The 22,594-nt window shown below is 33.1% G+C and overlaps 1 protein-coding gene across 5 annotated transcripts in view; it reads left to right on the forward strand.

The window, feature by feature from the left end:
- Ipk2 (Inositol phosphate kinase 2) overlaps window positions 1-19,525 on the forward strand; it is a 34,257-nt gene extending 14,732 nt beyond the window's left edge. For 2 of the 5 annotated variants that reach the window (XM_085821969.1, XM_085821970.1), the window contains 2 exons: window positions 6,312-6,393; window positions 18,864-19,525. In XM_085821969.1, coding sequence (XP_085678095.1) covers window positions 6,312-6,393; window positions 18,864-19,363 — 582 coding nt within the window. In that variant the 3' untranslated portion in view covers window positions 19,364-19,525. Of the gene's footprint in view, window positions 1-6,311; window positions 6,394-7,627; window positions 7,758-14,489; window positions 14,751-18,863 lie in introns of those variants that run through there. The other 3 variants (XR_015042599.1, XR_015042600.1, XM_085821971.1) reach the window with 3 other exon arrangements.
- The last annotated feature ends 3,069 nt before the right edge of the window (window positions 19,526-22,594 follow it).

Here is a 22,594-nt window from a genome sequence, read left to right on the forward strand (position 1 = left end):
GTAAATCCAGAAGAAACGTTCTTCTTGTAAGGTGGAGGAAAGCACAATGGATTCATGCCCAAATGCAACTATGAAAGACCATCTAAAGAAGTGGTTAGAAGTTAAACTGATTCTACATTTATTAAAGCAAAAATTATTTTAATTTAAAACAGGAATAAGTCCAGGTCATAGCCTATCAGCAACATCCTAATAAGCTGAGATAAACAGAGTGGCTATCTGTTCAGTGACATTGTTATCGATTCCTTCAAGCCTATCATGAAGAGGATGGAGCGAATTTTGCATAACTTCATGAACCCTGAGTCTTCTGAGGAGGTAAAGGACATAAAATTAGTAACAGAACAACCTCAGTCGATTTGAGGGCAAACAGGTACAGGTCCATCTTCATCAAGAGCAAAGAAATCTGCCAGACTGGAAAGCAGTGGGCATTATAGTCATATATATGCTCTACAGTTAAGCTGCACAAGAAGGCCGCCTCATCTCTCAGCAAAAATATTAATGAAATTCAAAAATTAAGTGAATAGCATTTTAAAAGTATTAGGAAGGACTGGATTGGACTTATTAACCAAACAAGATAAATCTTTGTGAATGTGAAAAGCCTCAAGAAAATCCAATTCAGCAACTGAAGAAACTTTCTGAATGGTTTTTGCAGACCCAATGTCAAAATTATGTTTAAATTTCGAACAATGATTAGCTTTAGGAGATTTGTTAATTTCGCTTTTTTGGACATAGGACTCGTGTTCTTTGATACGAAAATTTAACCCTTTTTTTATTTTGGCCCAATGTATACTTACATGATATACTATAAATTCCCCCAATACTTTAAGAGTTGAACCATGAAATTTATTGATAGATAAGAAAATACCTGAAAATTGGAACTTCTTAAGAATCCGTGCAATTTTATAACTGACGGAAGGATTTAATGGAAGCACGACAGGATTATTAATGTTATTTCTAATAGGGGAATGTGTTCTTTCATGGCACTTTTTAAAGGCTTTATCAATTTTCATGGAAGAAAATCCTTGATCACTGACAACTAATCTCAAATAATTGAGTTCATTAGTAAGCAGAGGCTCTTAGAAACAAACTTTGAGAGCATGAAATACATAATAGTAAAAAGAAGCCAATTTTTGCTTAGCCAGGTAACATGACTGAGCATGGGGCAGTAAACAAACAGAAAAGGGTTTACAGTAAATAGTAATACTGAAATCAGATTCATTGCAAATTATAAGAAAATCAAGGAATCTGATTCAGTTTCAATGAACTGGATGTCTAGATCAATCGAATTCATAATAGATAAAATTTGGGATAAATCTTCTTGATTCCCATCAAAAAGTGCATAAATATCATCTATGCAGTGAATCCAGAGACAAAAAGAAAGTTGAAGTCAAATTATCAAATAATTTGACCTCAAAATAGTGCATGTAAATGTCAGCAAGTACAGGACTGAGGCGATTACCCATAACTAATCCTACAATTTATCAATAATATTCATTTTGGTAAACAAAGTATGTTTGACTCATAGAGATTTTAGTAAGAGAAATTAACTCTTCAATTTCAGTATGTGTTAAATGGAATTCTCAAAGCATAATTTCAAGGCAGTTTAGGGTTCCCTTTAACTGGAACATTAGCAAACATTGATTTCACATCCAAAGAAACCATAATGGAACACAGGGAAGAAAAATCTTTGTTTGTCAGCTACTTAAAAAGAATTTCTTAGAGTGTGAATATTGATAGAAAGTAAAGGAGAAAATCTGGAAACTAAATACTTGGGCTAAAGATATGATGCTGTTCCTAATTTGGAAACTATGGGTCAAAATGGAATTTTGTAAGATGAGGAGTTGAAGAATCTTTAGGGAAGTAGTATGGGCCTTCATTTATCAGTTTTGAGATTACTTCAACATATATATGTTTGCCCATAATAATGATCTGTCCGCCCTTATCAGCTTTGGAAATTATAATACTAGTATTAAAATGAATTTCACATAAGGCCTCTCTTTCCTTTTGGTTAAATTTGAAACAAATCTGCTATTAGACTAGAAGAGAAACACGCTAATATGACAATCAAAATCGTAAAAAACAACCTTATATTTAGCGTAGGTATAATGAAATACTCAATCGATTTCGAGGGCAGCTAAAGGTCCCTCCTCATCAGGAGAAAGAAATACATAGAAAGAAGAAAATAGGAATCACAGAAACACGTGGTGCTTATCAGCACTGCACGTGGTTATAACTAGATTTTTAATCAGAGTTGCACTGGCCGCCTACTTTTACTGAGCCAGGCTGTCTGATCAAGCATAAAGGAATATTAGCGAAGTTAAAATAGGGAGCGAGGGGCAAATGCACATTACGCTCAAAATCTGAACTTCAAATAATGGAAAGCAACCACTGAACGGATTTTTATACCCTCTGGTAGTACCAAGTGCGAGGAGGTAACGCCATCTATCGGCAAAAATAATTGAATTAAGACAGTAGAATTTTAAAGGCATTAGGAAGGACTGGATTGGACTTCAAATCATTAACTAAACTTTCTAAATCTTTGTGAATGTGAAAAGCCTCAAGAAAATCCAATTCGCCTATGGAAGAAGCCTTTTGGATGATTTTTGCAGACCCAAAATCAAAATTATGGTTAAAAGTCCAGCTATGATACGCTATTGAAGACTTGTTAATTTCCCCTTTTTTGACATAAGATTCATGTTCCTTGATACGAAACTTCAACGCTCTTTTTGTTTGGCCAATATATCTTAAACCACACTGACATGATATACTATAAATTCCCCAAGAATTCAAGACAGAACCGCAATCTTTTAGAATCGAAGGGTGAATTTTATTAATAGGGGAGAAACCGACTTGAAAATTGAATTTCTGGAGAATCCGTGCAATTTTATAGCTAACAGAAGGATAAAATGGAAGCACGACAAGGTCATTGATATTATTTCTAACAGTAGAATGTCTTCTTTGATGGGAATCTGAAAATTTTTTGACGGCTTTATCAATAATCACGGGAGAAAATCCACGGTCAATCGCAACTGCTCTCAAATAATTAAGTTCATTGGTAAGCAAAGATTCAGAGGAACAAACTTTTAGCGCGCGGAAAACATAATAGTAAAAAGAAGCCATTTTTTGCTTAACAGGGTGGCATGACTTGGCATGGGGTGGTAAACAAACTGCAAAGGGTTTACGGTACACAGTGGTGCTAAAATCGGTTTCATTGCGGATTATAAGAATATCGAGGAAGGGGAGGGAATTGTTGGATTCAACTTCAAGAGTGAATTGGATGGCTGGATCAATTGAATTCATAATAGATAAATCCTCGTTATAACCGTCAAAAAGTGCGAAAGTGTCGTCATTATAAATTATCTTTTCGTCTTTGGATTCGGTATGTTGACGACACTTTCGCACTTTTTGACGGTTATAAAGAGGATTTATCCGAGATTCTATCTATTATGAATTCAATTGATCCAGCCATCCAATTCACTCTTGAAATTGAATCCAACAATTCCCTCCCCTTCCTCGATATTCTTATAATCCGCAATGAAACCGATTTTAGCACCACTGTGTACCGTAAACCCTTTGCAGTTTGTTTACCACCCCATGCCAAGTCATGCCACCCTGTTAAGCAAAAAATGGCTTCTTTTTACTATTATGTTTTCCGCGCGCTAAAAGTTTGTTCCTCTGAATCTTTGCTTACCAATGAACTTAATTATTTGAGAGCAGTTGCGATTGACCGTGGATTTTCTCCCGTGATTATTGATAAAGCCGTCAAAAAATTTTCAGATTCCCATCAAAGAAGACATTCTACTGTTAGAAATAATATCAATGACCTTGTCGTGCTTCCATTTTATCCTTCTGTTAGCTATAAAATTGCACGGATTCTCCAGAAATTCAATTTTCAAGTCGGTTTCTCCCCTATTAATAAAATTCACCCTTCGATTCTAAAAGATTGCGGTTCTGTCTTGAATTCTTGGGGAATTTATAGTATATCATGTCAGTGTGGTTTAAGATATATTGGCCAAACAAAAAGAGCGTTGAAGTTTCGTATCAAGGAACATGAATCTTATGTCAAAAAAGGGGAAATTAACAAGTCTTCAATAGCGTATCATAGCTGGACTTTTAACCATAATTTTGATTTTGGGTCTGCAAAAATCATCCAAAAGGCTTCTTCCATAGGCGAATTGGATTTTCTTGAGGCTTTTCACATTCACAAAGATTTAGAAAGTTTAGTTAATGATTTGAAGTCCAATCCAGTCCTTCCTAATGCCTTTAAAATTCTACTGTCTTAATTCAATTATTTTTGCCGATAGATGGCGTTACCTCCTCGCACTTGGTACTACCAGAGGGTATAAAAATCCGTTCAGTGGTTGCTTTCCATTATTTGAAGTTCAGATTTTGAGCGTAATGTGCATTTGCCCCTCGCTCCCTATTTTAACTTCGCTAATATTCCTTTATGCTTGATCAGACAGCCTGGCTCAGTAAAAGTAGGCGGCCAGTGCAACTCTGATTAAAAATCTAGTTATAACCACATGCAGTGCTGATAAGCACCACGTGTTTCTGTGATTCCTATTTTCTTCTTTCTATGTATTTCTTTCTCCTGATGAGGAGGGACCTTTAGCTGCCCTCGAAATCGATTGAGTATTTCATTATACCTACGCTAAATATAAGGTTGTTTTTTACGATTTTGAAATCTGCTATTGTTAAAATCCACGTTGCGTGTAACTAAATGTCGGAATGTGTCCTGCATTTCTGAAATTTTAGGGAATTTAAAAGCTTTTTCAATAGGGTCGATAATTTGGGGAAGCTGGGACTGGTCGTTTGAGGTGTAAGCTTTTGAAATTTAGAAACAAGAACTTTTTTATGGTGTTAACAAGCAGTATTGGTTCTAGACGAAGACTTATGATTGAAAGAGGAAAATTTTATGGTAGTTGTAGGAGGATTGGTAATTTTTAAATGAAGGTATCATAATTCATATTCAGTTTTAGACAAACGTGTGTTTCATGTGACGAAGAAGTGGCAACTTGAATTTATGCATAATTTTTTAAATCTGAACAGAAGATTCAAAACTACATTTGAGTTCTATAAGTCTGGGAATGACATTGTGGTGTTTGCATTTAATCAAAAACTGGAGATGGTTCAAGAATTTCATGTGCTTAAGGAGTAACTTAAAAAATTGGTTACTGTCTGTTGACATGATGCTAAAGGGGAACAAACACAAAAAAATTGGAGTAAAAAAAATAAATACAATTAGAAAAGCTCAATACAGTAAAAAAATGCACTAAAATATGATAAAAATGGACCAAGAGAATATAGACAAAAAAAAAAAAAAAAACTATACACAAAATAAATAGAAACTTATCCACATCCAAAAAGGAGAGAATGAAGAAAAGTGGAGAAATAATATATGAGAATAATATAGCAGTTTTCCATTGTGCTGGCAATCATTAATTTATTAAAGGGTAGTGAAATCTTTAGTAGTTTTAAATACAGAAAACATCATTACCAGTAGTGAGAAAATGACAAATAGGTTTAAAAATGAAAAAATTTTGGCATACAATTTAGTGTGAATTCTTGACTTAAAAATTATTGGATTTGAACTATTGAACTTTGTAACTGAACAAGAAATTAGATCTGACCTGTCTATAAAATTAAAGAAAATATATTAGTGCACACACACACACATACAAAAAATAAAAGAACTTAAAGAAATGTTAAATAAATAAATATTGAACCCCCCTTTTTGTAAATTTTGATTCTCTTAAGTCATAAGTGCTTCATTATTTCTTAACAACAATTATTTAACAACAATTTATAATTTCTACATGTCATCTTATTAGATTTAAATTTTGTAATCTACAATTCATCTTACTAGATATGAAATTGCCAAAGTCCTGGCAATTCTAAGTCTTGGACTTTGTATTGTGTGTTATATATGAATCTTATATAAATTGAAATAAAATTCATAGTTTTAAGAACCTATTTCTGTTTTGAAATATGAATTTGTATTATATAAACAAAAAAGAAATTTTTTTTAATGTTTTTGTATGTGTGTATGCAATGCATATTTGTGTGAATTTTTATCCATGTGGGTAATTTTTGTGTAGGCAGTCGTGACTGCAGAGTTTCTTTTTTGCGGTTCATTATATAGACTTTTATTTTCTCATTGAAAAAACTATATATGATGGTGATGAAAAATTAATAGCATTTTTGATTTAATTCATGAAAGAATGCTCATATTAGAAATTTAATTTCATTCTTGATGAAGAAAAGTTTTTTTTTCCCATTGACAAGTAATGCTTTATAATATTAACATATTTTAGGTTTATCTTGATACAGAAAACACATATATTTCTAAGGATAAAATATTTGGCAGGCAGCTGGCTCCTGAGGACATTATTTCTGGTAAATTATTGTTTTTGTATTCCTATAATATGAATAATTAAGTTATAATTTTATAACAATAAGTTTATTACCAGTGATCTCATGTGGTATATAGTTGTTACGGTGAAAGACCGAAATCTGGAGAAAGTCGACTTTCACCAGTGAATGTCAACATTCACATAGTCTCTTGGTGTATGTCCGAAATATTTTCCAAATACTCTTATTTCTGACTTACACCGGTCAATGTCGACATTCACCATGTACTAATGGTGAATGTTGAACATATAGCAATATTATATTTTCTTTACCGTAATTCATTTGCAAATAAACGCACTTGAGACTTGAAATAAGAACTTAAAAACATGAGAACCTAAAACGCACAATACGTTCAAAATGAGAAAGGAAAATAATAGAAGTTAAAAACTTACTTAATTATACAGTACGTTTTGAATGAGAAAATAAAATAACAGTAATAAAAACTTACTAAATTATGTGATTCAAATCTTATTTATTGCAACAACTTAAACTATTATGGCACTTTATGACCTCTCTTTTCGACTTACACCAGAGCATATCTGTGATTGTCGACATACACCAGTGAGGGTCCGAATATACAAGAATGTAGTGCAATATTCGATCTTTCACCAACATATTTGGTGAATGTTAACATTCTCCGGTGAAAGTCGACATTCTCCAACTTTGGTCTTTCACGGTAACATAGTTACTGCACTCTTTCAAAATACTTTATTGAATATCTGCACTATGTTGAATCTTTATGGTACAGTTAACTTTCTATCAGTGGCAATATCCGATTTTGTTATTGTTTAAATTCTACATCAATTGTGTTTTATTAGCTCTCTGTGTTTATGATTTTTATATATAAATATTAAGTTTAATGCACTGAAATATGTGAGCTGTATTTAAAATAAACAGATGCTTACATAGTTCTAGTTGTTCATCAGTCAACATATGTAGATTTATGTCTCAACAATAAAGAAATGTTATAAAAAAACTATTTTAAAAAGCCTTTCATCATTGTTTAACTGCTTTAAGTCATGAAGAGTTGTCAAATTTAATTTCCCTGAAAGCTTAATCTTTTCGGGATCCAGTTTAGACAATTATTCTATATTTTTCCCTTCTTTGTGAAATAACACCCCTCTAGGGATGAGTTCAGTTGCTAAGACTATTATTGCAGATAGGAAGTGGTTTCTTAAATGATGGAGAAACTAGATACGAGAACCATTCTTTTTTTTAGGTGCTTTAAAGGTATGCCAGGACAGGACCAAACTGAAAATATTGATATTTGTTGACTGATAGACTAATACGGTAATGTTGGCTGAAGAAGAGTGATGAAAAAGTGGTGATATATGGTGTCTCCACTTCAAGTTAGTTTTGTTTTAGTGAAGACACTGTTAGCATTGAAATATATTTTCAAAAATATATCATTTTAAAATCAAAATGCATTAAGCACCAAATTTAGATCGTTTATTATCAAAAAAAATTTTTTTTGCTGTTAATAAGTTGTAATACTTCCAACATAATGCCTCCACAGCCAGTTAAGTTATGAATTTTTAATTTAAAAAGCAGTTCCATCATTAAGAGCAAACTGTTCCAGCATATTTTAGAATATAGCATTAGCGTTTTTTTTTTTTTTTTTTTTTTTTTTTTTTTATTATTATTTCAATAAGTATATATTTTGATGAAATGGCATTTTTAGTTGGAGTATGTTTAGATATCGTAATAATTTTTCAAATTTTCTTAATTAGGAAGCAATCCTTTGTTAATTAATATTTCAACCTTGTTACTATCCTTGTTCATATTTAAATAAGGTACAAGAATATTATTATTTTCTTTCTTATCTTTCTTCGAAAGTAGAATCAGAAGTTTCTAAATCCAGAGTATTTGCTTTTCCTGCTCTAAATTTTTTTGATATAATATATTGATTACCCCAAGTTGAATTCCATGAGCATTTTTATTATTTTGATACACTTTCGGTCTTCAGCTTTGGTGCTCGTAGCTTGTTCGTAATGAGCAGCAACACCAAAGAGTTCCTGCCTTAAGGCAACTGCCTAAGGCAGACTACTGTGTGAATGAGAGCATCACTACAGAGATCGATGCTAACTGTGAGACTTCCTTTGGAGTTGTCAATACTGCTAAGGCTTTTGAGACTAATACCCAAGAATATATGATGGAAAGATTTTAAGATCTGGATACATAGACTGAAGCTTCCAACATGCATCTTAAATTATATCAACAGAGACAATGAGCCGCAGACAAGGATTCAGCTACCAAACCAACAGTCAAACTGATCCAGGAAGGCATGAAGCAAATATTCTGAGAGGTAAGTGTAATTTGACTTGCTCTTCAGGCATTGTTTTACCCAAAGGTAAAGTAGATGAAGAGAATTCTAGTGTAGATAGTGATTGATTTAAAATTGCAAAACAGATTAAAATTGATAATTCAGCCAATAGAAACTGTTAATCAATTTAATGTACTGAATGCAGAAAATGTAGATGCTAAGAATAATGAAACCCCAGAGGTTCAAGTTATACAGCAGCAATCAAGTACTTGTCCTCCCCAGGCTATTCCTCCAGTCGTGGTTAACCTGGGTAATCTCTCACGTGAAGAATTCTTGATAAAGCGGGCTAATACTACTGAAGCTAAGTTCCTTAGGAAACTAAATGGAGAACTTCTAAAAATCCTACCACATGCTGAAAACAACCGTCATACCTCAAGTGCCCTTTTCAGAAAACATAATATTGAACACTATGTTTTGAAGGCTAAATATGCCCGTCCTATTAAGGTCGTGATTCGTGTCTTGGCCACTAGTATTAAAAAAGAAAATATCATTGATACACTGACTCAACGAAGTTTTTCTGTCAGCAAACTTGCAACTGATGAGAAGATAGACTAAGGTTCCAATGCCATTATTCATGACTGATCTTGTTAGAAATGAGAATACTGATAAAATATACAAACTAAAAAATGTATTATTTTTTTCGGTTTTGGCTGAAAAATATGTGTCCAAGAATCGGGTGCCAGAGTGCTATAATTGCTAACAATGGCACCATTTGTCAGACAACTGCTATTTCCAACCACAATGTATTAAGTGCTCACTCCTACATAAAATGACAGATTGTTCCCATAAAGGAAGGATCAGTGAACCAAAGTGCAGTACTATCAGGGTCCTCGTTGCTTCTTACTGTGAGTGTGTGAAGTGCCCCAAAAATAAACCCATCCAAAGCAAAAATACCAATACAGTTAGACCAGGCATATCACACTCTTGAAATGGCCAAAAAGCAGAATGCCAACTCTAATTCTAGCTCCGTTGAAAATTTCTTGACTTGGCTACTGCTGTATCTGCTCATCAGGACAATAAGTCTAAAAAATTATAGTAATTCATTAAAAAGTATTCCTTGTGTTAGCAGTTCAAATTCAAATAGCAAAAATCAACTCTCTGAATTTTTAACTCTACTTAAATACAGGACCGAACTTAAATTTTTGGATAAAATAAAATAGCAGTCATAAATAATGTTTTTAAAACACCTGCATTAACTGTAAATATTTTTCTTGGACTATCTAAATTTTTGCTTTAGTTTTCCTGCCCTTATTTTTATCACTCCATTTCTCTCAAAAATTATTTGCCCAGTCCTTTTCCCATTATTCGGCCAGTTTTTCTAAAATTGTATGGTATCTGATTAGAGTCCCACCCCCTAACCAATGCCTGAAGTGCTTGTCCTTATACTTCTCTTTGTAGCCATTCCTGTTACTTCAAGCCTGCATGTGACCGCTAACCAAACCTCCCTACACTCTTGGTTCCACCACCTCCAAGCCACGATCTTCAGTTTAGCACTGAACGACTGTTACAATGTACAATTGCCACTATGCTCTTTCTTTGGACTGTTTACACTCCTGCATTATTCTCTATTGCTAATTACTATTGATACACTAGAATTTTTCTGACAAATACTGGACTGAAATGCAATTGCTTCAGTTTTCAACTACTGGTTGTTCCTCTTGAAAGTATATCGTCGATTTAACTGACTGCTTGGCTAGGGAATGGCTTAGGCTTTTCTCCCACTCCTTCAGCTTCACCTATGTTAGTAATAGGAAAAGCTGTGTTGTTCCACACGGGATATGGCACTTGCTCAGGAACCAGACCTCTGTGTGTTCATTTCATAAGCATAGCATAATTGCTGATTTCCATCAATGAACTTCCCAGCTTTTTTTCGTCAGTAGTTTTGCTGACAATATCACCTTTCAGATGTAATCCATGTTCCTAAGTTTGCAGTTAACTAATTCTATACATATTGTAGGTAGCATACTTCCTAAAATATGTGCAGATCCTATTTTCTTTTCTGAATTAATATTTATTGCAGATCCTATGTTCCAAATTTTCTTTTCTGAATTTATATTTAAGTAATGTCTATTTCTTACACTTATCCATTTATTAAATGTGAGATTAAATTTTGTACCATTTAAATTTTAATTCTGTTAATTCCTTTTTGTTTTCATAAAATTGTTAATATAGTTTATAACAGTTCTTATAGTATTAACAAATTTTGGTATATTTTGGAAACCTCTTGCAATTAATGTCTTTCTTAATTCAATTGAACTACAAAAGACTCACACGCAAACTTGAATTCTGGATAAAAACTTTATTGAAACATTAATTTTTTTCAATTGAAAAAATCCGTAATTTGTTACGTAATATTATGTAAGTTGGTTTAGTAATATTATTTTTAGATGAGTTAGAATTTGCCTTGGATACTTTTCTTTTCAATAAATAACTGTTATAATATATTTTTAAATGTTCATGTAGTTCACTTGTACTTAAAAACTTTAATAATCCTTGTATATGTTTTGCATCTTGCCAACACATTTTTTTCATCATATAAATAGTAAAACCTAACTGAAGTACACTCATTGCCATAAAAATTTGCACACCTAGAAAGAGTTGTCAGAATGAAACAAAATTTTACGTATGTAAGTACTACTTTAATATAAGTTAGTGATTAGAAAATCAAAGAAAAGAGGATAATTTATTGCAGAAGAAAGTGCGCATGAATGGAAGTCTTAGTACTCTGTTGGACCACCTCTAGCGGGAATGCACGATGCGATACGAGCAGGCATTGAGGTGTACAAGTTCCGGAGACATCTCATTCCACAGTTGCTGTAAACATGCCTCTAGTTTGGTCATCTCGTAGGCTGTGCAACTTGCTGTCTCAAATAATCCCAGATATGCTCAATTGGTGACAAATCTGGGGACTACCAAGTCGCTTTGTTTTGTGAACATCAGTGAGCATTTTTGGAACCCATCAGGAACACAGTTTGCGATAATTCAAGCGGTCAGACACAATTTCGAACAAAACAGTACGTGAAATTTGTGGAAATGCCTCTGAAAGAGTTGTCATTGTGAAGCGTCTGTTCTCATGAATTGCTTCATCAACTTTCCTTACCAAATCATCGGTGACAACAGAAGGCCGACCACTCCGAGCCTCAGCGTGGACATTTGTTCGACCTGCATTAAACATTCTTACCCACTTTCTCACCATTCCATCACTTATCGCGTATTCACCGTAAACTTCTGTCACTTGACGATAAATTTCGGCCGGTTTAACATTTCTCACATTCAAAAATTTAATCACGGCACGAATCTCACAGTCAGCGGGAGAACTAATTGTCTTAAACATTTTGAATGTGCACAGCAAACTGAAAACACAACATAGAGCAACCAAAATGGCGACAATTGAAAGTCAGTGAACAAGAAAGACTAGTGCGCATGCGCGGGATGCCTACCACAGCGCTAAAATGAAACGGTACTTAGTTTCCGAATACGCTACGTATTTCTGACTGAAGACTCCTGGGTGGTACTGCCTATCCCTAGCAAATGCAGAAGTCATTTTTCGAATGTTAGCGTAGCATTATTCAGGAAAAGTGATAAGCTTGAAGATCATCATGTAGTAATAGCTATGAGGCTAATGTGAGGCTCTGGTGAAGAAATTGTGGTCTGAATATGCCGGTAAAAGCTGGTTGGAGAAGTTGAGTCACATGATGTGAGGTTAGATTTTATACATGCTTCATATTTGACCCTGACATTATGCAGACAGAGAGAGTAGAACAGGACAGACGTCAGACAGCAAATATTGACTTTGATACTATCACACAGATTTAAAAAAATGTGTATTTCAAATAAGAGTAGATGCCCAGTAAGTTAAACTAAACCCTTTAATTAAAAAAAAATTATTATTTGTAGCTAATACTGAAAATACTGGTATTTTACCTCAGCAAATACGAGTTTAACGAAATTAAAAAATAGCACAAAGTATTGGTATTTGGTCTACCTGTGTACCGGTATTGCAGTCACTAGCCTCCGATATATTAGCACTTTGTTGAAGAGGATACATCTACTTACATGTCTTCATGACTGATAGTATGTGTACGTGATAGTGTCGTTGTCGTTACAACAATGAAGTAGGTGAGACGAGCATTTTCCTGTACATATACATTGGCCAGTTTTTCGTGCATCACCTTGTAGTAAAAGAAAATTTAGCTGCCAGTATTCTATAAAGGCACTTAAAATAATGTAAAATATAACAAAATTTGGAAAGTAGTAAAATGTTCAAATAAATGAAGACAGAGAATGTGTAGTGTGTGTATTAAAGAAAACTAAAAACTTAACATTGGGGAACAACCCTGGTTAAAGTCAAATACAAATGTACGAGGCCAATCCCAAAAAATAAGATCTCCTATATTTTTAGATATACAAAGAACTGTTTATTTTTTACAATTGCTACATCAATTTAAAGATTGAAGAATGCTTTATTTTTCAACATAATCGCCATTTTGGTCGATGCATTTTTGTAGACGCTGTGGCAGTTTTACAATGCGCATGTCATACCAGCTTGACGCCATGCCCTTCAGGAAGTGTTGAACCTCATTTTTCACCTCATCATCGAAGCAGAACCGCCGTCCAGACAATCAAGAATCAAACCGTTGCCATTTGTGGTCTTCTGTCAGCATATGCGGTACCCATCTTGCACACACCTTCCGATATTGCAACTTTTCCGTTAAAATCCTGTGGATGGTGCTTCTGGAAACCTCAGTAACCAAAATGCAGAAAGCATCCAGAGTGATCCTCTGATCTCTATGCATGAGTTCCTCAACTTTCGCGATTGTCTCGTCGGCAATTGACGGCCTCCCGCTCCTTTCTTCGTCATTAATTTCAGTACGATTGGCTGTAAACTCTGTACACCACTTGCGAATGTTTTTGACATCCATGTATGACTGTCCATACACTTCCGTCAATAGGCAGTGAATTTCAACCGGTTTAACGCCTTTTGCGTTCAAAAATCGAATAACTGCACGCACTTCGCACTTGGCGGTAACGTTTATCGGGAGCTCCATTTCGAATGGCTGCCAAGCCAAGACTGAGCATCCGAGCGAAGCGCCTGCATGCTTATGTGGTAGCAGAGAAGGCACCACTCACAACAGTGTTGCCAACAACCGTATTAAAACTTTCTCTACGTCCCGAAAAAATAGGAGACTTTTTTTTTGGGATTGCCCTCGTATGTATTCTCAGCTTCCCATTAGATGTAGGCAGCAGTGTTTATTTGTAAAAGGAACTGTGACATCATATTTTTGCATACGTAGTAGTTCATCTTTGATGTTCATGAATAAACCTTGTACAGAAAAACATTCTCTGTTTATTATTATTATTACTTTGATCTAGTTTATTTAATAGAGACTTATACCTTTTTCTTCAGTTAACAAGAGTGTATAAGACAAGAGAGAGACTGGAAACAAATAACTGATTTAATTAAATCAAACTACATAATGTATTTTCTAATTGTATAATTTTAAATAGATAAAAAAAATTAACAAACATTGCACTGAAAGACTATTATTTGGTAAGCTGTTATTTGCATGAATACTATAATTTACGGCCACATGAAAAAGTATTATTTTCAAAAATTGCTTATTTTAACCATCCGAAGTTCGAACAACTTACTGCCAGCTGTTCACATTGAGGCGAAAAGTTTAAAGTTCTTGAATAATTGATAGGAATTTAGATGAAGGAAAACTCATGAAAAATTTTGTAAACTACATATCTGCAGATTCTCTTGACTGGTGTTGAAGCAGTCTTCCCCCTTGTAAAGCTGTAAGTCTCGGCAGTCTGTTCCTCAGATGGGAATGCACTGGTGAAGACTGATTTCTCACTGAAGAGGACGTCCATCCATCTGATGTTTTCTTAGGAGGTAGTTGAATGGGCCCACATTCTATAGGCCAATGAGTAAACCTAGACAGGACATCGCTGGAGCTTTCCTGGAATATTCCATCTTGTGAATCTAGTGTTTCAGAAGTCACTAACCCGAAGCCATGGTAGATTGCAGGAAAGTGGTATCAACCCTATTGGTTCTAACGGGCACATACGTCCTAAAGATTAGATTTCATTACTTATTCAGTAAGTAGAACTCGCTTTTAAACAGGTTTTTACGTTTGCAGTGTTTTTAAGGAATTAGAAAACAAATATATGTCTAAAGAAACCTGGCCTATTTGCCAAATGTGTCAGGTTGCACTTTGTAAAGACTGCTTTATGTCATCTTATACTTAACTTGTACTGTAAAAATAAAATATTCGGTACATTTCATTTAACTTTAGTATTTATTCACATACAGTATAAGGTTACTATCACAATATCCTAGACAATTACGGCAAATAGTCCCAGTTGACAATATGATTGGGACATATTGTTGTACGAAATTTCCAGGAAATGGGAAAAGTTAAAAACTTTAAACTCATATTACACTTCTTTTAGTATGTTAACATTAAATTAAATTACTTTTCATAGTTAAATTTTGGCTATGCAAAAGTCAGGTCGAAAGGGTTAACAGGATAAACCCGCTTGATAGTTGGTCAGTGCCAACATAATGTAGTGGGATCGGTGTTCGCCGAAAACATCGCGGGCGAAAACAATGCAGGGCAAAAAGATCGTGGTACAAACATCTTGGGAGAAAAGAGAAAATATTGCAGTTCTAAAACATCCTGGTACAAAATATTGCGGTCGAAAATAAAGTTGTTCAGAAACTTCGCAATTTAAAAACATCATCGTCGAAAATATCGTGGTAAAAATGAAATACCTACAAGTTATCGCATGACGATAACATTGCACACATGCATTTTCAGGTTTTAAAAGTTGTAAATGCATTTTCATATAATGATTTGGAATGAAGTAATAAATTTTTGCTAAAAAAATAAGGAAACTTGAGCACTTAAAAATTAAATAACATAGTTAATTAACAATGGTCATTAATAAATTAACCCTTTTTTTATAAAATTTTATTGATAATTTTTTATGAAAAATATAGTCTGAAAATGCTCAGAAAAAGGAAGATAAATAACTGCATGAGGTTACCTCTATAAAAATTGCTTAGTTAGTTATCAAATTATTTTCTTTTACATTTGTTAATCTGATATTGTTTCTGTTTATTTTTGTGTTTTTAACATTTTCATGTATAGCTTCCAATCAATTTTTTGGATGTCGATTTGTTAGCTATGTCGAAAGTCAATTACATAATATATCAGTATGGGATTTTATCGTCATGTGATGATTTGTATGTACTTTATTTTTCACCGCAATATTTTCAATGATGATGTTTTTAAACTGCAAAGTTTTTGAACAGCTTTATTTCCGACCACAATGTTTTAGAACTGCAATATTTTCTCTTTGCTTTCTTTTCTCCTGCGATGTTTTGTACCACGACGTTTTCGCCCTGCACTGTTTTCTCTGCAACGTTTTCGTCCGCGATGTTTTCAGCTGTAACCAATGGGATTACTATATACCTTAACACACCTAACACATTAGGCATACTTCAGAGAATTGGAGATTATTTCCGTGCACATGTTGAAAATATGCTTTTTCGAGCATACATTCTCTTTTAAAGGGTGGAGGCTGCAACATTCAACCCCAGAAAGGGTGAGAAATTTTGGCATTTTTGCCAATAGCAAAACAATATGAACCCCCCTTCAATTCAGCACATTCCATCTTTAATGCTAACCATGCCCCCTACCCAAAAAAAAACTATTTTTGCACCAAAATTTCTTGAGATTGACTGGAAGAGTGGGCATAAAAAACCATAAAATCTTAAAACAGCATCATAAAGTTGATTTTTAAAGTTGACTCAGTTCAGTTTGTGAAATGCAGCTCAAATAAAACAGATTACTGCTCTGATTATATTTTTATTGTACTTCATGTGCTATATATTCAGTCAGTAGTCAGCATATTTACTATTATATAAAGTTCTATTTGTTTTGCTCTAAAGTTATGAGACATCTTTCTACCATAAAATACATGATTTCCAGAAATTCTTATATTCTGGCCTAATTTTTTTTTTTTTTTTTTTCATTCTTCATTTTTTTAAAAATTCGTCTGGACTCTTAAGAATTCTTTTGGCTTTCTAAAATGCCATTGAGCTTTCCACTGCCACCATATTGACATTTTGTTTTGTATTTACAGTTTTTAAACTTTTATATTTGTATATAAGTACATTATTTACTATTTTTAAGAATGTTTTTGGTTTGTTTTAAGCAAGATTCAAGCAATAACATATGCTTTTTTTAATATACAAATAAAAATAGTATTTTTCATATTATTTGTCTATATTTGGCTGTCGCTGATATTTTTAATGCTTTATGTAGCTGGCTTTATTTATTCATTATAGTTATGTAATTATATGTTGGCACTGTTCATTCTAGCAGATTTGGAGCCTTTATATTTCAAGAATGAATCTTAGATTTTAATTATTAAAATAAATAATAAAAAATAAAACAATTTATTTACCTAATCTTGAAAAGCTTTTTTTTTTTTTTTTTTTTTTTATCTTTCATAATTGGCAGGATGCAAATGACAACATTTTAAAGAAAAAAATTAATTAAAAAAAAGAGGAGGATCATGCAAAATTGTAGCTCTTTAGGAAGTAGATACAATTTCACCTGCAGGTGACTGTGTGTATATTGTTCATGAATAGCACTGACCTACAGTGCTACAAATCATCAGCAACTACATCAGCATGCAAGGTAATATTTAACAGCACATCAAACATTTCTGTGTATGGAGCTTCTTGGCCTCTGATGTAATCAGATCTCAGTGCTAACTGCACTAGCTTAATAACAGTTCATATCCAGGGTACACCAGTAGTGATACATTGAGATGTGGATGATTCAAATGCATCACCTATTTTGACAAATCCAAACTGTTAATGCATGATATAAACATTTGAGCATATTATATGCTGAATACTATCGGTGGTATGGCACTTGCATACCTAAAATATAGGCAGGTCTCTAACGCTGTGATTTTCTAGAGGGCATCGGCTAAGTGATCCCCACAAACAAATATAGTGTATTTTATTTTATGTTGTTATATGTTATGTGTTTACTTTATATAGAATGACAACTATACTGATAGCCTATAGGGCTGAAGCCATGCCTGTCAGTTGAAGAATATATGATGTTGTGGGTGATGTTTTTATGGGAATGAAGCCTATTAACCAAGTGGAACAAACTCTAATAACTGTCAGACATTTGAACTAATTACTCATTAATGTCAATTGTGCTGTTTGTGGACAATCATATCAGACTTCATATGCTATGGTCATCATCATGAATGCTGCAAGGATCATCAGAGTGTGGTCCGATGATCATGATAGTTAATTTCATTAAATGCCATGGCTTTCAGTTCTATCAGTCATGAATTTAATCAAATATTTAATTCATATTGGGGAAATAGTTTTCCCTGCACCATCATCTCTTTCCCAAACTCTATAGAAACTGGAAGACCTGCTTTTAAGACATTAGTACCACATTACTAAGATAGCTATTTTGTTTTCACGGCTGCTGTTTTTGGGCCGAAAGAGGCTCAGTACCTGAGGTAAATAGCCATCATATAATTATTCTTTGGTGTATATGAAACTTAAGTGTATGTGGTATAAAAAGGAGCAAATTTCCCATACCAAAAACCACTTTCTCGTAGTAATTCGAGAAATCATAACTTTAATTGATGATGATGTATGTAATTAATCAGAGTAGTGGAAAGTTGAGTGTCATTTATTTCAAATACATATAAAATAAGGACTCAGTATTGAAAATAATTTTTTATGGATATACATATAGCAGTCCCCCTTTTTCTGTGCACATACATGTGTGTGGATGTAGGCAGACAGGTAGGTAGATACATAGGCTACATCTAAATTTGTGGATAAACATAACTGATATTTTATTGCAGCAGGAAGTGTCATTGCAGCGGGAAGTGTCTTAAGTTTAACCTCTGGTTTAGATATATTAAATGTTTTAGTAATATGAATGTGGAATACATTATGCCCCTTTTAAATCTACTGTATATGTATATTTTATATGGCAGTATTATGTTTTAGGTACATTAATAAAAGTATACTATATATATATATATATATATATATATTTTTTTTTTTTAGCTTTGGGAATATTTTTAACAGAAAATGAGCTACTAAATTGTTTGATATTAAGTGGATTTGTTCACAAGTTAGTGCTACTTTCTCAGTGGTTTTCAAAGGAACGAAAATTTGCTTTTTACGGTAGTTCATTATTATTTGTGTATGAAGGCATTACATCATCTTGGACCAAGTGGATTCAAAGTAATATAAGGAACATTCATAGTCCCCAATGCGATAAAGCAAATTTAGAAACATCTATATCAGATGTGGAGAAAAATAAAGTTTATCTTCTACCTAAATGCTTCTGTATGGAAGTTTCAGATATTTGTGATGTATGCAATTTGAGCAAAAATGTGTGTTTAAAAATTCAGTCTACTTGTTCTTTGTTCCGCATTGTAATGATTGATTTTGCTCATACTTTTTCATGTTCTGAAGAGGATTCAAACTATATTTTTGGTCTCAATAATCTTATTCAAAAACTTAAGGATCTACTGAAGCTCAATATTAATTCAATCTTGTAAGCAGTTTTTGAAATTTGTAAAAATATGAATTTTTACTCTTCAGGATTTATACTTAAATGTAAAAATAATTTTAAGTAAAATTTATGTATGAATAAATATTTCTATATATGTATATATATATAATTTTTACTTTTTGGATTTAATAAATTACTATTAAACTTGTGTTTTAAAATCTTCAATTTTGTGTTGTTGATAATACAGAATGGATAGGCACTTCTTTCATGCGAGTTGAAATAGATAATAAAATTAGTATCATTAATATTTCTTATAATAGCCAAATTCAAATCATAAAGATACCTTTTTTGCAGACTATATATACCAGATAAGTCAAAATGAATATAGCGATTACAAATGGCTACTTTAAAATTTTGCATACATACATCATAGATGTTCTATGTGACTTCCCTTGGTCACATGGACAACATCTAGGCGGTAGTCCATTTCACGCCATACATTCTGAAGCATTTGTTCAATCACCAATGCAAGCGCATTATTATGCATACTTTGAGTTCTTCAGTTGTTTGGGGCATGAGAGGCTAAACACCCTGTCTTTCACATAACCTCATAGAAAAAAATTGCAGGGTGTCAAGTCTGGAGATCTCATGGCCAAGAGTAGAAGACATCGTCAGCAGCTCCACTTCAACCGATCCAACACTATGGAAGATGTTGATTTAAAAATCTATGAACCTTTGTACTCCAGTGTGGGGTGCTCCATCTTGCTGAAAGGTGTAATCTGTGGAACAGAGTCTAGCTGTGGCATTAACCATACCTCAAGCATGTCTAGGTAAACATTTGATGTCACTCTTCGCTCACTGAAGAAAAAAGGACCGTATAATTTACATGATGAGATTGCGCAGAACACATTAACTTTCGCTGAGTCGCATTTCATGTTCAATTAAAGTGGAAGGCTTCTCCGTACCCCATATTCGACTGCTGTACCAGTTAATCTTCCCACTTATTTGGAAGGAGAATTCATCGCTAAAAATGAGATGATCAGCCCCATTGTTTTATCTTCGATGCTTTCCAGCATAAACGTAGCGTAATTCATACGATTGCCATAGTCTTCCTGTTTCAATTGCTGCACAAATTGAATAATGCAATTGTTTTATTTGCAGCATCTTTCTGAGAACATACCATACTGTTTTTTGTGGCATTTGTAACTCCCTACTGCCTTTGTACGCCGATTTCCATGGCCTTCGTTCATATGTGCGGTGAATTCTTTTTACATTATCTGCTGAAACACATGGCCTTCCGCTACTTTTCCCTTTGCACAGACATCCTGTTTCTTTAAACATCTGATGCCATCTGCGCGTGTTATTCACATTTGGAGGTCCTTGTTTGTAGCACTGATGAAATCTTCTCTGCACTTTTATAACAGAATGGCATTTTTCAAATTCTAACACGCAGAATGCTTTCTGCATGGGACTTGCTATTTTTACTAATGAGACGCCCGCAATAAACAGGTTTCTTGTCGTCGCAAAGTTTTAACTCGCATGCATAGGCTTCTGCTTCACTGCACCTGCACTTAAAGAAATTTTGTAGTTTTGCGTACATTCTGTGTTACTCTTATCGATATCTTTTCCATTAAATAGTTATAGCCATTTGTAGCCACTATATTCATTTTGACTTGCCCTGCATTATCTGGGTGCAGATTATTCATTCATTGTGGTGCCCATGCACACACACTCAACAGTATACTTAAGAGTGTGTAAAAAAAAAACATGTGCGAGTCTCAGCATGTACTAAAAACTGCTGAATTTTGTCTTTATGTTTAGTTTCAACAAGTACCTCATACAATTTTTTTGCATAATCAAAGGCTTCATTTTGGCTAATCTCTAGGATTTTTTTTTTTTTATATGTGCTTTCATATTTTTTTAAAACTTGATTTAAAATTTTACAACAACAAAAAAAAAAAAAAAAAAAAAAAAAAAAAAAGAATTAAGAACACACCATAAGTACTAAGCACAAAGCTGTGTTAAAATTAAAATATAAATTTACGTTAATCAAAAGGTTTGAACATGCAAATCAACAGTAAAATTCACCAAAAAATATGGAATTGGCATGCAAAATGTTTATGATATAACCAAATGTCAGAAGAGGCACAGAGTGATATTGAAAATACAAGTGAAGAAGGATACTGATAATAATATGTTCCGAGATATCAATGACTTATGTTGAAACTCTCTTGGACATTCGCAACCAAAGGGAATTCGAATACGACAGAATAGCACTTTGAAAAATATGCAGTGACATTCAACAAATATTTAAATGTTTTTAAAAAAATGCAATATTACTGATTTGTTTAAGATATAAACACATACAATATGCATGAAAATTAATAGTTTGGATTATTCATGTTTTTCAGTTATCCACGATCTGCTTCCTCAGCATTAGCCTGGATAATCAAGAGTGCAGTGTGTGTGTGTGTATATGCATATATAGTACCACATTTTTTTTAATTTAAATACATAATTATTCTAAGTATTTTCACAAAATATGCTGCTGAAAATTGATCAGATAGACAAAAAGTAAGAAATTTAGAACCTACTTTACACAAAGACCCAGAAAAGTGAAATTCCTTACTAATAAATTTCAAAATATCCTATAAATATACAAAATAAGTATTAAAGAAATGTGAAATTAAAGCCTAAAAATTTAAAAAAAAAAAAAAAAAAAAAAAACTTGAAAATTTATACAAAAACCACAAAAATAAATAAAGAGGAACTCAATTAAATCTGATGTAACATTATCAAGAGGAGGATACCAAATTTCTTTAATTCTTATGTTGTATATTTATTGGCTATTTTAAAATTTATTAGTATTGAATTGCACTTTTTTGGGTCTTTGTTTAAAATAGGTTCTTAATTTCTTACTTTCTGTATATGTGCAGTTATTAACATTATGCACATCCACTACTCTTAGCCATAGCTAGTAAAGCAATTTTTCCATACCAATTTTGACTTTTACTAAAAGAATGTTCTAAACCTTTAAAAAATTTTAATATTTCTTAAAAATTAATTTGTAAATTGAAATTTACTTACACTTCAAATTGTAATTCTTTTACTTTCTTAGCTCTCTTAATTTAATGTGAAATATAAGAATTTTAATAGGTGTAATTCCCTTTAATTATATATACATATATTGATTGAAAATGAAATTCAAACACCAAAAAGGAGCAGCGCTATATAAATAAAATTTAGGAGGCATGTTTGCATATCTGAAAGATGACAT

The sequence above is a fragment of the Stegodyphus dumicola genome, chromosome 8 (genome assembly GCF_044657685.1).
Source record: "Stegodyphus dumicola isolate Sdum_Otavi_A_Nest chromosome 8, ASM4465768v1".
Classification (NCBI taxonomy): domain Eukaryota; kingdom Metazoa; phylum Arthropoda; class Arachnida; order Araneae; family Eresidae; genus Stegodyphus; species Stegodyphus dumicola.